The sequence below is a fragment of the Carcharhinus amblyrhynchos genome, chromosome 26 (genome assembly GCF_965287045.1).
Source record: "Carcharhinus amblyrhynchos chromosome 26, sCarAmb.v2.hapA, whole genome shotgun sequence".
NCBI classification, from domain to species: domain Eukaryota; kingdom Metazoa; phylum Chordata; class Chondrichthyes; order Carcharhiniformes; family Carcharhinidae; genus Carcharhinus; species Carcharhinus amblyrhynchos.
Window position 1 is genome coordinate 29,912,727 of NC_137349.1, and position 12,705 is coordinate 29,925,431.

At 39.7% G+C, this 12,705-nt stretch overlaps 1 protein-coding gene across 1 annotated transcript; it reads left to right on the plus strand.

Annotated features, from left to right (window-relative positions):
* Positions 1-3,701: 3,701 nt before the first annotated feature.
* mibp (muscle-specific beta 1 integrin binding protein) lies at positions 3,702-8,358 on the plus strand. Its single transcript, XM_080212730.1, has 8 exons — positions 3,702-3,788; positions 4,907-4,997; positions 5,837-5,885; positions 6,000-6,177; positions 6,774-6,845; positions 6,960-7,066; positions 7,546-7,631; positions 7,723-8,358. Exons 1-7 carry the CDS (start codon positions 3,763-3,765, stop codon positions 7,629-7,631), a joined length of 609 nt encoding a protein of 202 aa, XP_080068856.1. The 5' UTR covers positions 3,702-3,762; the 3' UTR covers positions 7,723-8,358.
* The last annotated feature ends 4,347 nt before the right edge of the window (positions 8,359-12,705 follow it).

A 12,705-nucleotide genomic window follows, 5' to 3' on the forward strand; every position in this document is an offset into this window, starting at 1 on the left:
GTGAGACATTGTGCGGCCAATGTGAAGTCTTCCTCCAGCCTGTTTAAAGTGCAGAGACCATTGTGAGGGCCAACATGCTGTTAGCTGCCTGCTTTGTCTCATGCTCCATACAGATGGTCATATAAGCACAAAAGCTCAAAAGATCACTGTACATTTGTTTGACATGGATGCCTTCAATCTCTCTCTGTTGATGCACAGTGCCTCTGAAAATGCTGATAGAACTTCAAACATTTTCTATCGCTGGTCCACAATTCATGAATGATCTCTGAGACTGCATTGAGCTGAACACAGCATGTGAATGGTCTGTGCCCCCTGACAGGAGGAGGCTGTCTCTGTCTCCAACACCTTTCTTACTCATTTGTTATGTGTGCTTCACAATAAGATCTTCTAGCACTTGCCTTTGGTCACCTATTTTCTCTAAATACTTTCCCTGTACCTCATCCCCGTACCTCATCCCCTGCCCCCGCCCCCGCCCAAGCATTTTTTTTGGTGCAGCCTCCTTTTCCTTATCTGTCCATAATAAAGCCACTCGTAACTTGTACTTATACAATCTATGTGAAAAGTGTGAAAAGGCCAAACTTGCATTATATAACATCTTTCAGATCTCAGGATTTTTCACTATGCTTCAGTCGATGACGTATTTTTGCAACAAAGACACTATTGTAATGTATCTAATTTGTAAGCAGCAATGTCCATGAAGAAACGACATAAATCTGTTTCAGTGCTGGGAAAGGGTATAATGCTGCTGGAGTGCACATCCGGCACCTCTGATTGCAAGTAGACTTGTAAACTCAATGGGACGTGCCACACCTGGACATTCAAGTGACCAATATACAAAAATGTTGTAAAGCTGCTCTGATCCAATCACAGGCTGGTTCCTCTCTGTGTTTGTGCTGACAGGCTCTGCAACAAATTAGAGGGAAACGAGTCTGTGATTGGACAAGCTGCAAAGGGTGGGAAGGTAAGTACTGAAGGTACAGTTCAGTGGCTGGAGTGGCTGTGTGGGATCCAGGTGAGGCAATCTGAGCAGTGGTGCAGGGACACAGTAAGAAATCTCACAACACCAGGTTAAAGTCCAACAAGTTGATTTGATAGTAGACCCACAAGTCCAATGCTGGCATCTCCACATCAGTGGTGCTGGGCCTGGTTGAGGCAGCCTGGGCAGTGGTGCTGGGCCTGGGTGAGGCAGTCTGGGCAATGGAGCCCATTGGTACCTGAGTAAATGAGTGACTGCAGATTGGTGAGACAGAGTGTGAATGTGAAAGAGATTTGGGAGTGTTAGGAGAGGATTGGGGGAAGAGAGGAAGGGGAGAGAAAGTGATTCTCTCAAATTCTTTTGCTGTGATGGCTGGAGCTTTTCAAAAGACAAAATAATACCTGCCTCTACTATTGTCTCTGGCAGCTCATTCCAGACATTCGCTACCCTCTGAGTGAAAGAATTGCCCCTCTGGAACCTTTTGTATCTCTCCCCTCCCATCTTAAACCTATGCCCTCTAGTTTCAGACTTCCCTACCTTTGGGAAAACATATTGACTATCTAGCTTATCTATGCCCTTCATTATTTTATAACCTCCATAAGATCACCTCTTAGCTCCAGGAGAAAAAAAAGGTCCCAGTCTATCCAGCCTCTCCTTATAATTTAAACCATCAAGCCCTGGTAATATCTTAATAAATCTTTACAGCACTGTTTCTAGATTAATAATGTCCTTTCTCCGCAATAGCATTTTGGCTAGTCTCACACCTTGACCTTTTCCCAGTAGCCCTGTAAAATCTTTTCTCTTCAGATAATTATCCAGTTCCTTTTTGAAAACCGCAGAATTGAAACTGTCTCCACCACACGCTGAGACAGTACATTCCACATCCAAAGCACTTGCTGCATGAAGAAAATTTTTCTCATGCCAACTCTGGTTCTTTTGCTAATGACCTTGGTGGTCTTGATCATCTGCTGATAGGAACAGTTTCTCCCCATTTATGTTCTCCAGACCCCTCATGATTTTGAACACCTGTAACAAGTCTACTTTTAACCTTCTCTTCTCCAAGGAGAACATTCCCAGCTTTGCCAATCTAGTCACCTAACTGAAATCTCTCATTGTACTAACCATTCTTGTAAATATTTTCTGCACTGTTTCTAAAACTTTCACATCCTTCCCATTGAGGCTGAACCAGTGTTTATGAAGGTTGATATGTTGCTTCTTTTTGTACTCTGTGCCCCTATGTATAAAATGCAGGATTCAGTATAATTTATTAACTGCTTTCTCAACCTATCCTGCCACTTGTAGTGATTTATGCACATATACACACAGATCTTCTGCTCCTAAATTTTCTTTATAGTTGCACTCTTTATTTTATGTCACCTCACCTCACCTTCTGATCAAAATGTATCACTTCAAACTTCTCTACATTAAATTTCATCTGCTACGTCTGCCCATTTCACCAGCCTGTTTACATTGTCTTGAAGTCTACCATTATTCTCCTCACAGTTCATAATACTTCCAAGTCTTGTGTCATCTTTAAATTTTGAAATTGTGCCCTGTAAACCCAGATCTAGGAGGTAAATATAAATCAAGTAATGCAGCGATCCCTCCACATTATCATCCTCCTATCTGAAGTATGTAATGCCTTCTGTAATTCATATTTTAATAGGGTTGGATTAAATAATTAAATTGTTACATGGTGTAGCTATGCTAAAGACTAATATTTCAAAATACCACATGGTTCAAACTAAAATGCCTTCTGAGGCTAATATTTTTCATTTTAAAAGCATTGTTTTACTGACATTTGGGAACTAAAGTGACTAATACATAAGATAACAAAATAGATTTTGAAATGATATGGTCCACACATTTTCTAGGAGCTCCTGCGCCTCAAAGTTTTCCATTACGCCACTGGTGTTAAAGGAGAAATATTGGCAAGAACACCAAAGTAACCCCTTTGCTCTTCAGGGTACAGAGGGCAGTCATGGCCTTGGCTTAACATCTGTGGAAAGATAGCACCTCTGACAGTAGGGCACTCTCTCAGTACTGTACTAATGTGTCAGCCTAAATTAAGAGCTCAAATCTCTGGATTGTGGGGATTGAATCCAACGCCCTCATGCGTTCTTAAACGAAAACATGCTACTGTTGAGGCAAGGTTATTATAAACTTTCCGTCAACTGAGTGTCGAGCTCCAAGGGGACAAAAGTTCTGCCTTATTGAGCTGCATTATAACTAGAACTAACACTCTTTATCTTACCTGTTTCCTACATTGCATCACTCACTCTCTCCTACCACGTGAAACTATTGCAGGTCTGAAAATGTAGATTTCAGCTGGCGAGAGAGCAGCCGTTTTTGAAAAAGTTTGAAATGGAACAGAAGATTTAGTTTCGGTAATAGGTTTGAATGGAGTGGGGGGTAAGTTTGTTTGAAACTTCTTTTTTGGGATGATACAGTTTGAGCATTTAACTGTCTTTTTAACTTTCTGATTCTGGCCGCCCAGCACTGAGAGGAGGTTTGGGGGGGAGTTGTCCCTGGAATCTACCACATTACTGATTTAGGAAAGGAAAACATTCCAGACTATAATTGGTTTGGGGAAGGGATGAGTGATGCCAGACAGCTGCAGCGCCAGTGCGCCTGCTCGCAGGCCAAGGGCCGGATTGGCTGGCTCGCACGCTGACGTGTGTAGGATCGGTATAATAAGGGGGCAAGTGGCGCCTGATTTGTGAATGAAATAGTAGCCGTGAAAGTAACAAATATCCTCGGCAACAGCTGGGAGCGCACCGTGCAACATGAAGTACATCATAGGCATCGGAGGGTAAGTATCGCCGGTAAAAGCCTTGCGATGAAACAACTTATCAGCACTGCTGGCAGAGAAACGTTTCTAATTTTACTTTTCAGCGATCAGACGCGGATAAAGTGGGAAGAGCCAAATTTGTGTCTCCAATAGTTATGGTGTAACGGTTAGAAATCGTAATTTACAGAATTTTCTGTAAAAAAAAATCTAATTGTATTTTAAAAAACAAACTTATTTTTGACAAATCTTAATTTTGCGAAACATTTAAATTTGTACTTCCGAGGATTTTGTCGTGGGCGACTTCGTTAGCAGTTTAATGCTTTGTCGACATTACGCCTATTTTTAATGTTCTATTGTAATTCTTTCCAGGTTATTGTATCATTCATATTTTTTGAAAAAAAATGCAAATGGGATCTAACTGCAGCTTTTTTTTGCTACTGAAAATCTTCCAGTCTAGATAGACTAGTGGCGTTTTCCCGCTTCCTTCTATAGCATAAAGATGAGCTACATGAAGACTTCTCTTTAAACAAGAATTGTTTTATTTTCTTTCTTCTCATTCCGCTGGTTGCGTGTTGGAAGAGGGAACATCTTTTATTTGAATCTGGGATTTGAATCTCCCGCTCAAACTCCGATCCGAGTGGCGCCAAACTCAAAAAAACTCACCTTGGCTGTAAATTCGCAGTTGCGTATTTCAATTCGAAATGGAAATATTGCTACTTCAATTTTAAAAAAAGTTACGTGGGTTTTTTTTTTGTGAAATTAGATTTAGATTGTCCAACTATTAAACTTATTTTATTCTTGGCATGAACTAGGCAAACGTGCCAGTTTATTAAATCCTAAATAAAAGTCACTTGCAGCTTGGCTGCAATCTACTGATGGAGAATGCCACCGAAATGAAATTCCATTTCTGCGGAGGGGTAACAATCACCATGTTCGCGCTAAATATTTTATTGTTTTGAAAAGGATTCCACCCCACCCCCCTTTTACAGCCACGCCTGGGAGTTGTATTTCGGTTCGAATCTGGCGCCCTTTTTGTTTTGAAATTCGGTCTTGATCCAATGCGGAAGTTTGTTTAGCCGCCCCATTCAAGCTGCTTTTACTCAAACTCCGCCCGTCTTTTTGTATCTTGTCTTTTTCAGTGTAACTAATGGTGGGAAAACCACACTGACAAATAGAATTCGCCAAATGTTACCAAACTGCTGTGTAGTACATCAGGATGACTTTTTCAAAGTGAGTATTTTTTTATCGGTTGTGAACATTTAAAAAAAAATCGAAACGTGAATTGCTTTTATTATAGTTTTATAAAATGGGGATTAATTTAATACTTATTGCCTATAATCCTAATGTGCGGAAGAAGTGGAATGTCTGGGGCGGATCGCAGTTAAACTTTTAATTGTCAGACGTATTTAATATTTCACTACTTGGCAGGCTAAAAATATACGTGTTTGTAATGAGTCATGCATGGCACTGGGAGAACTTGTGCCTGCACTTGTAATTCTGATTCAGCTACAAAATGTTTCACCAATTTCTCTCCGTTCTGATGTAAACCATCAGTTGGCACTACCCTGTGACACTTCACTTCACTCAAAGTACATCAAGATTGGGACCTGATGGCTGATTGGAAAAATGCACTGCCCTGTACAATATTAAAACCAATGCACACTAAAGGAGTCACTGGTTTGACCCCTTGCCTGATTTCAGCCAGGACATGGGTGATGGCGCCCCTATGATTGGCTACTGCCCCTGAGACAGGGGTTGTTGGTGGTGGTGGGGTGAGGTGCTAAGAATCAGCCATAGTTCCTACTCCTGACTGGTTATCTGACTTTTGCTGAAGGTTTGCACAGCAAAGGCAGGCTGTGATGGATGGTAAGGGCCTGCTTATGCTACCAATCCTCATTTGAGGAATGGCCACTGCTGTGGTACTGGAGACTGCTGCTGTCAGTGGAAGCAAGCATACACCAGCAAGAATCAGGGCTTTTGGGAGAGTAGGCATAAGATTGATGTTTAATTCCTTGTGTAATGTATAAATGTATGTTTGCAGCCATGTTTTTATGATGACTATATTTCAGCCGCCAGATCAAATAGAAGTTGGGGAAGATGGATTTAAACAATGGGATGGTAAGAATGGTTGAAGGCAATGATTTTTTTTTTAAACAATGAACTACGTTGACATTTAATTAACCTTTGTGTTGGTCCTTGCGGTAATTTGCTGGGTTCTTTTTTGACCTTCAGTGATCACAGCCCTCGACATGGAGGCGATGATGAGTACTGTCAACGCCTGGATTGACAACCCAGTAAAGTTTGCCCGCTCGCATGGAGTGAACGTCACTCCAGTCTCCGATGAGCAGAGCGATCCAGAGAAAGGCGTTCACATATTGATAGTGGAAGGGTTCCTGTTGTATAACTACAGGTGCAGTTTTCTGGAACTCACTATTTCAGTTTGAGAAAGCAGGGTTTATATAGTGCCTTGGAAAAACTTCATGATACCCAGTTAAAAACAAAATGGAGGCTGTGAACCTTTTTATTCCGTCAACTTAACTGAATCGCTCACCAGTAGGGTTCTGGAGTGAAAACTTACTGGAGAGCGTGTGGACTAACATTTCGGGGTGTGACATATTGGTGGTTACTGGTTTGTCACTAGCAGCAATTTGAGGTGATTAAGTGTACCGCACAAAAATTGACTAAGTTTGCAATTTTTTGATTGTGAATTATTACCATTGTCTGAAGTAAACTCAGTCAAATACTTTTCTTTTGAAAGAACACAATAACTGAGTCATTTGGAGCTTCATGTTCATTGCATTCTGTCTATGACCTTGACCACAAACTTAACTCTTCTCTAATACTGTAATTAGCATTTGATGAAACTGTCTTATTTTCTGATTTGACTCAATGGAAATCAATTCATATTCTGGTGATCACCCATTTATAACTATTAAAAATTAATATCAAACAATCTTGAAGCTAATTTTTTTTTTATTTAACCATTTGACTTTCTTTCTCTCCCAGGCCATTGGTCAAGATCATTGATCGAAGCTATTTCTTGTTCCTTCCCTATGAAGAATGCAAGATCAGAAGGAGGTAATGTGATATTTTATGATTCGATTGTTAAATCCAGTCAGATGAGTAAGCAAAGCACATTCTTTCATCTGCCCTGAGATGTACAGATTTAACAACAACTTTTTGTTTCTTCAGTACAAGGAATTATACAGTTCCTGATCCACCTGGTTTGTTTGATGGGCATGTGTGGCCAATGTACTTAAAACACAAGAAAGAGATGGAAGCCAACAATGTTAATGTTGGTAGGTGTCTTGTGCATATTATACTGAAATGAATTAAGACAATATTTTTAAATTTCCATTTGAAGACAGTAATTGTGGGAAAAGTTGTTTTGGCAATTTAGACATGTGCAGGTCTTGAAATTTGGGAGAAATTTCCAGAAGTCATGGATAATGTGTATTTGATCTGCATACCTTTTTTTGAACCTGATTTGTTTGTTTGGTGGAGATAGGAAAATATGGGTGGCATGGAGCACATCTAGACTAACCATCTAGTATTTAGCCAGTTAGCATGCTGTCTGTTTTGACTCTTAGATCTGCCAGCCTGTCAGAATTGGGATACAGGAGCTTCCCAAACTGATTATGTTCTATTCCATTCTGATACCCTTTGAGTCACCCCACAGAAGTAGATTTTAGACACCTGATCCAGACTCTCTAATCTTTGTTCTTCTGATTCTTGCAAGGTTGAAAGAATGCCAACTGAATTTAATCTTTTCTTCCAGTGTATCTCAATGGTTTGAAGACGAAGGAAGAAATCTATCTACAAGTATATGAAGAGATTCAAAATCAAATTCTGAATTGCTCATAGGTAATTACAGAACAGCTTAGTTGTAAGAGATTTTCAGTTTGATTTCACCAACTTTTTTAAAAAGAAAAAAAATTCTGCTCTTCTCTTTCAGGGTCTGTGATGGACTGAGGACTTGGGAGTGAAAAAAAACAAGTTTGAAGTTGTAAATAGTTGAAATGTCTCTACTCAAATCATTTGCCCCCATTTAAGTGCCCAGTTTCCATTACATTAGATTCAGTTTAATTTTACAATCTTGTATGTATATAGTTGGACATGGTTTAAATTATTTCAATCTGTCAATAATGGCAGTTGTTATGTTTTGAGAACTTAATTCGAATGCATTTTTTTATTACACAACTAACCAAGTTGATCACTGTAACTTTTTTCTTGATCCTGTACAGTTTTAATGAATTATGTAAACTGCCTGAAGTATTGGCTATTCCACTATACTTTGTATTGTCATGTTACTGTAACCTATCATTTATATGTTGACTTTCCATTTTCATGTACATGATTTTTATATGGTGTATATCCCCTTTGGTTTTGATGTATTGTGCACATGGCAATACATGGCCCACCCCTCATCATAAAACACAACCTAAGGGACTTCTCAGTTTTGATGGTTTGCTGTAAATTTGGAAATACCATGGCTTTTTTTTTTGCATCACTAGAGCTGGCATTATACCACGTGAATGGATGAACCTTCACTGGCTGCTTTTTTTTTAAATATCGAAGTATCCATTTTTAAAAATTCACTGAATTGTACCCAGAGTGAGCGCCAAATTTGATGCAGAAGAATGTCTTGTTTATATTTTACCAACAAATGGTAGACTGTGTCTCTGATTGATTTAGTTAGCTTTTTAAAAAAATTAGGAGGATAAAAAGGAAAACTGACATTTTTTTAAAAAGCCTGCGTGTTCGGTTAAAGGTCACATTATGTAACTTGGATTGGTCACTTAATCCAAGGTCAAATTTAGAAGTGCTGAACAGCATGAGCTGTCTAAATGCTACCAGTCCTTGTAGAATGGTATAGGAGGTAAATGATACTCTTACAAATTACCCTTAAAATTAGTGACTTGACACTGGACAGCTTAGTGTTAAGTTAGGTATAATTAATTTCAGCAGCGTTTTCTTGTTCTGAAAGATCCCCTCACGTTCCACACTTACAGGGTCTCTTGGAAGGGTGGAGTTATTTAAAGCTTGCATTATTTACCTCTGGTTATTGGGATTCAATTTAAAATTTACATGATGTCTTATATTCAGCTCCATCCACTTGACACGTTGCTCACTAAACTGGAGTTCAAACGTCACCTCTTTCTACCCCAACTCCTGATTAGCCTTCCCCAGACAAATGGCACTAATATCCACTACAGATGGGTCTGTGTCCACTATGATATTATTCTGATTCCACCTATTCTGTTACCTGTTCCTACAGTCCCTACTTTGTTATCCACCAGGATTTTTTTTTGTTTTGGAGAGGTGCATATTGCTGTCAAGTAGTTCAGTGCTAGTGCGTGCAGCTCTGCATTCAAAGCTGTATGATACTAAGGGCGTGTGGTATTCTTGGAGGGTTCATGTGTAAATATAAATGCTACCACAACATTAATCTGAAAGGCAGATATATTAACTTTGATGTCCTGGCCAATAATCACAATGATTCATTCATTATCACAAGTTTTGAAAGCTTAAGTAGTTGCTGTATTTCGTGTTACTACAGTGACTCTTGCAAAAGTACATCATGCATTGGGTTGTCCTGAGATTGCAAAAGATAATCTGTAAATGCAACTTTTTTTCAATTGGAAGCTGTAATATCACATTCTTTATTGCTGATGCAAACACTCATGTCTGCCAATTGCCCACAATTTGTCCATGTGTAATATGCTTTTACAGCAACATTTTTGTCACTCATTTCAAACTGTTTAGTGGAAGGGATCAATCAATAATAAATGAGCTGGTTTGCACCAGGCGAGGTTTGTTCCAAACATACAGGTTTTCATTGGGAGAAAGATGATTGCTCCAACTATAAGGAAAGATGAGTAGGGAGCATGTCAGTAGGCCTCTCTGGGCAGTAACCTGACATGCTAAAAGCTCTGCACATTGCTGAGATACTCAGGATTACTGACTGGCTGCAACTCTTAGGAGCTCAACAAATAGTTTCAGCTGATGCAGACCAGCTGTGAGACTCATAACGAATGCTTGCAATGTTATAAATATTTATATGTGATTTATTAATGCAAATTTTGCCCACTGCCCACTTTCTGTCATGGCTGGACATCAGCTGATAGACCATTTCACTGAATTGATAGTGGTAACAGTTCCAATCCAAATTCTGTAGTGCTGTATGATAATTAATGGAATGAAAAACTAAACCTCTAATAATGGCAGGATGTGAATACAGGGTCAGGATGTGAAGGACAAATTTAAGATAGCTACAATAGTGTCTATATGGGGTGATAAATGACACCTCAGGAAGGGTTGCTGAGACTAGAAGTGGGGGTCATGGAACAAGTGGATTGGGTAGACAGATTAAAATCATGTAAGGTAAGCTAAAGTCACCATAGTCCCAGATAACCACAGGCTCTCCGCTTTTGCAGGGGAGAGTTGACTGGTGGTTGAACCTGAGGATCACACCTCAGGTGACAGTTGAGAAGGTGAGGCTTCATGAATAATCTCAGCAAGTAAGGGAATTTAACCCACATTGTTAGCGTTATCGTCCAGCCAACTGACAAGGTAGGGATGAGCATAACACAACAAGCAATTAAGGAATGCAAAAAGTAACCCCAGTTTCTGCGCCTAATCTCCATTTTCTGGAAAGTCAATGTGCCAATTTGGACTGCAGCAATGTAAAAATTGGCTAACGCTGAAGAGGCAATCTGTTTTATAAATAACTTATTTCCATTTGAGTCGGCTTAGTTGTATATCAGAAAATAGAGACCATTTGGCCCTTCGAACCTTTGCCATTTATTATGATCATGACTGATCATCCAATTTAATAGCCTGATCCCAGCTTTCTTCCCCCCTGCCAACCATATCCTTTAATCACTTCAGTTTGAGAGCTATATTTAACTCTTCAAAAACAACGTTTTGACCTCAACTGTTTTCTATGGTAGTAAATTCCACAGGTTCATCAATCACTGGGTGAAGAAATTTATCACCTCAATCCTAAATAGTCTACTACACGTCTTCAAACTGTTACCCCTGGTTCTGGACCCCCAGCATTGGAAAGATCCTTCCATCTACCCCGTCCAGGTCTGTTAGAATTTTATAGGTTTCTATGAGATTTACCCTCATTCTTCTGAACTCTCACTGTTTCAGGAATTAATCTGGTAAACTTTCATTCTGCTGTCTAGAGAAAAAATATCCTTCCTCAGATGAGATCAAAACAATATTTCAGGTGTGACTTCACCAAGGCCCTGTATAATTGCAGCAAGACATCCCTACTCAAATCCTCTGATTACGAAGGCCAACATAACCATTTGCCTTTTTATTGCCTGTTGCATCTGCATGCTTATCTTCACTGGTGTCACAAAGACATTCAGTTCTTGTTGCATGTTCCCCCAATCCTGATTTATGGTCATTCAGATAGTAATCTACCAAAGTGGATAACCTCACATTTATCCAAAGTACATTTGTCCATGCACTCAATTTGTTCCACTCAACTTTGTGTCGTCTGTAAATTTGGAGATATTACAGTTAATTCCCTCAACTAAATTAATATGTATAGTGAATAGCTGGGGTCCCAGAACTTATCCCTGTGGTAACCTACCAGTTACTGCCTGCCATTTGGAAAAAAAACCTCTTTATTCCTAATCTTTGTTTCCTATCTGCCAGTTTTCTATCCATCTACCCTAATTCCACGTGCTTTAATTTTACATGCTGATCTCTGACGTGGGACTTTGTTGAGCTAAATCATTTCCGCTGGCTCCACCTCATCAACTCTACTAGCTATATCTTAAAATAATTCCAGTAGATTTTCCAAGCATAATTTTCATTTCATAAATCTAAGCTGACTCTGATCCTGCCACAGTTTTCCAAGTGTTCTGCTGTGAACTCTTTGATAACGGACTCAAGAATTTTCCTCGTTACCGATGTTAGGTTTAAAGATCTATAACTCCAATCTGTAGGAACTGTTCCAGAGTTCATAGAATCTTGGAAGACGATTACAAATGCATTCACTATTTCTTGGTCTACTTCCTTAAGTACTCTGGATTGTAATTATTAGAACAAAGAAAATTACAGCACAAGAACAGGCCCTTCAGCCCTCCAAGCCTGCACCGACCATACCGCCTGACTGAAATAAACCCCCTACCTTTCCATATCCCTCTATTCCCATCCTATTCATGTATTTGTCAAGACACCCCTTAAAAGTTACTACCGTATCCGCTTCCACTACTTACCCTGGCAACGAGTTCCAGGCACCCACTACTCTGTAAAAAATCTGCCTCATATCTCCTTTAAACCTTGCACCTTAAACCTGTGCCCCCTAGTAATTGATGCTTCCACCCTGGGAAAAAGCTGAATATCCACTCTGTCCCTGCCTCTCAATAATGTACACTTCTATTAGGTCATCTCTCAACTCCGTCGTTCCAATGAGAACAAACGAAGTTTGTCCAACTTCTCATAGCTAATGTCCTCCATATTAGGCAATATCCTGGTAAATATTTTCTGTATCCTCTCCAAAGCCTCCCCATCTGCTAGTGTGGTGACCAGAATTGAACACTATATTCCAAGTGCAGCCTAACTAAGGTTCTATAAAGCTGCAACATGATTAGGACCTGGGACTTGTTGCCTTCAATCCCACCAGTTTCCCCAACACCATTTCTCTACTATTACTGATCTTCAGTTCCACCCTCTCAATAAACTCTGTGTTCTCCAACATTTCTGGTACCTTATGTGTCCTTTGTGAAGATAGAACCAAAGTATGATTAGCCATTTCTTTGTTCCCCATTTCAACTCCCCTGTTTCTGACTGTATGGTATTCATTATCAAACCTGACATTAAGAACTCTTAGGTAAATTATTAGAGAGTATTTGGAAGTCAGACTCCAGCCATGCCTGGCAGGTCACATAGAGCAATGTCACTAATGATTTCAGGC

What these genes read in the sequence shown, in the direction of transcription:
- mibp (XM_080212730.1), top strand. Translation starts at nt 3,763, where the DNA reads ATGAAGTACATCATAGGCATCGGAGG. An exon ending in TGGATTTAAACAATGGGATG is followed by an intron (nt 5,886 to 5,999) that starts GTAAGAATGGTT and finishes TTTGACCTTCAG; the next exon opens with TGATCACAGCCCTCGACATG. An exon ending in AGCCAACAATGTTAATGTTG is followed by an intron (nt 7,067 to 7,545) that starts GTAGGTGTCTTG and finishes CTTTTCTTCCAG; the next exon opens with TGTATCTCAATGGTTTGAAG.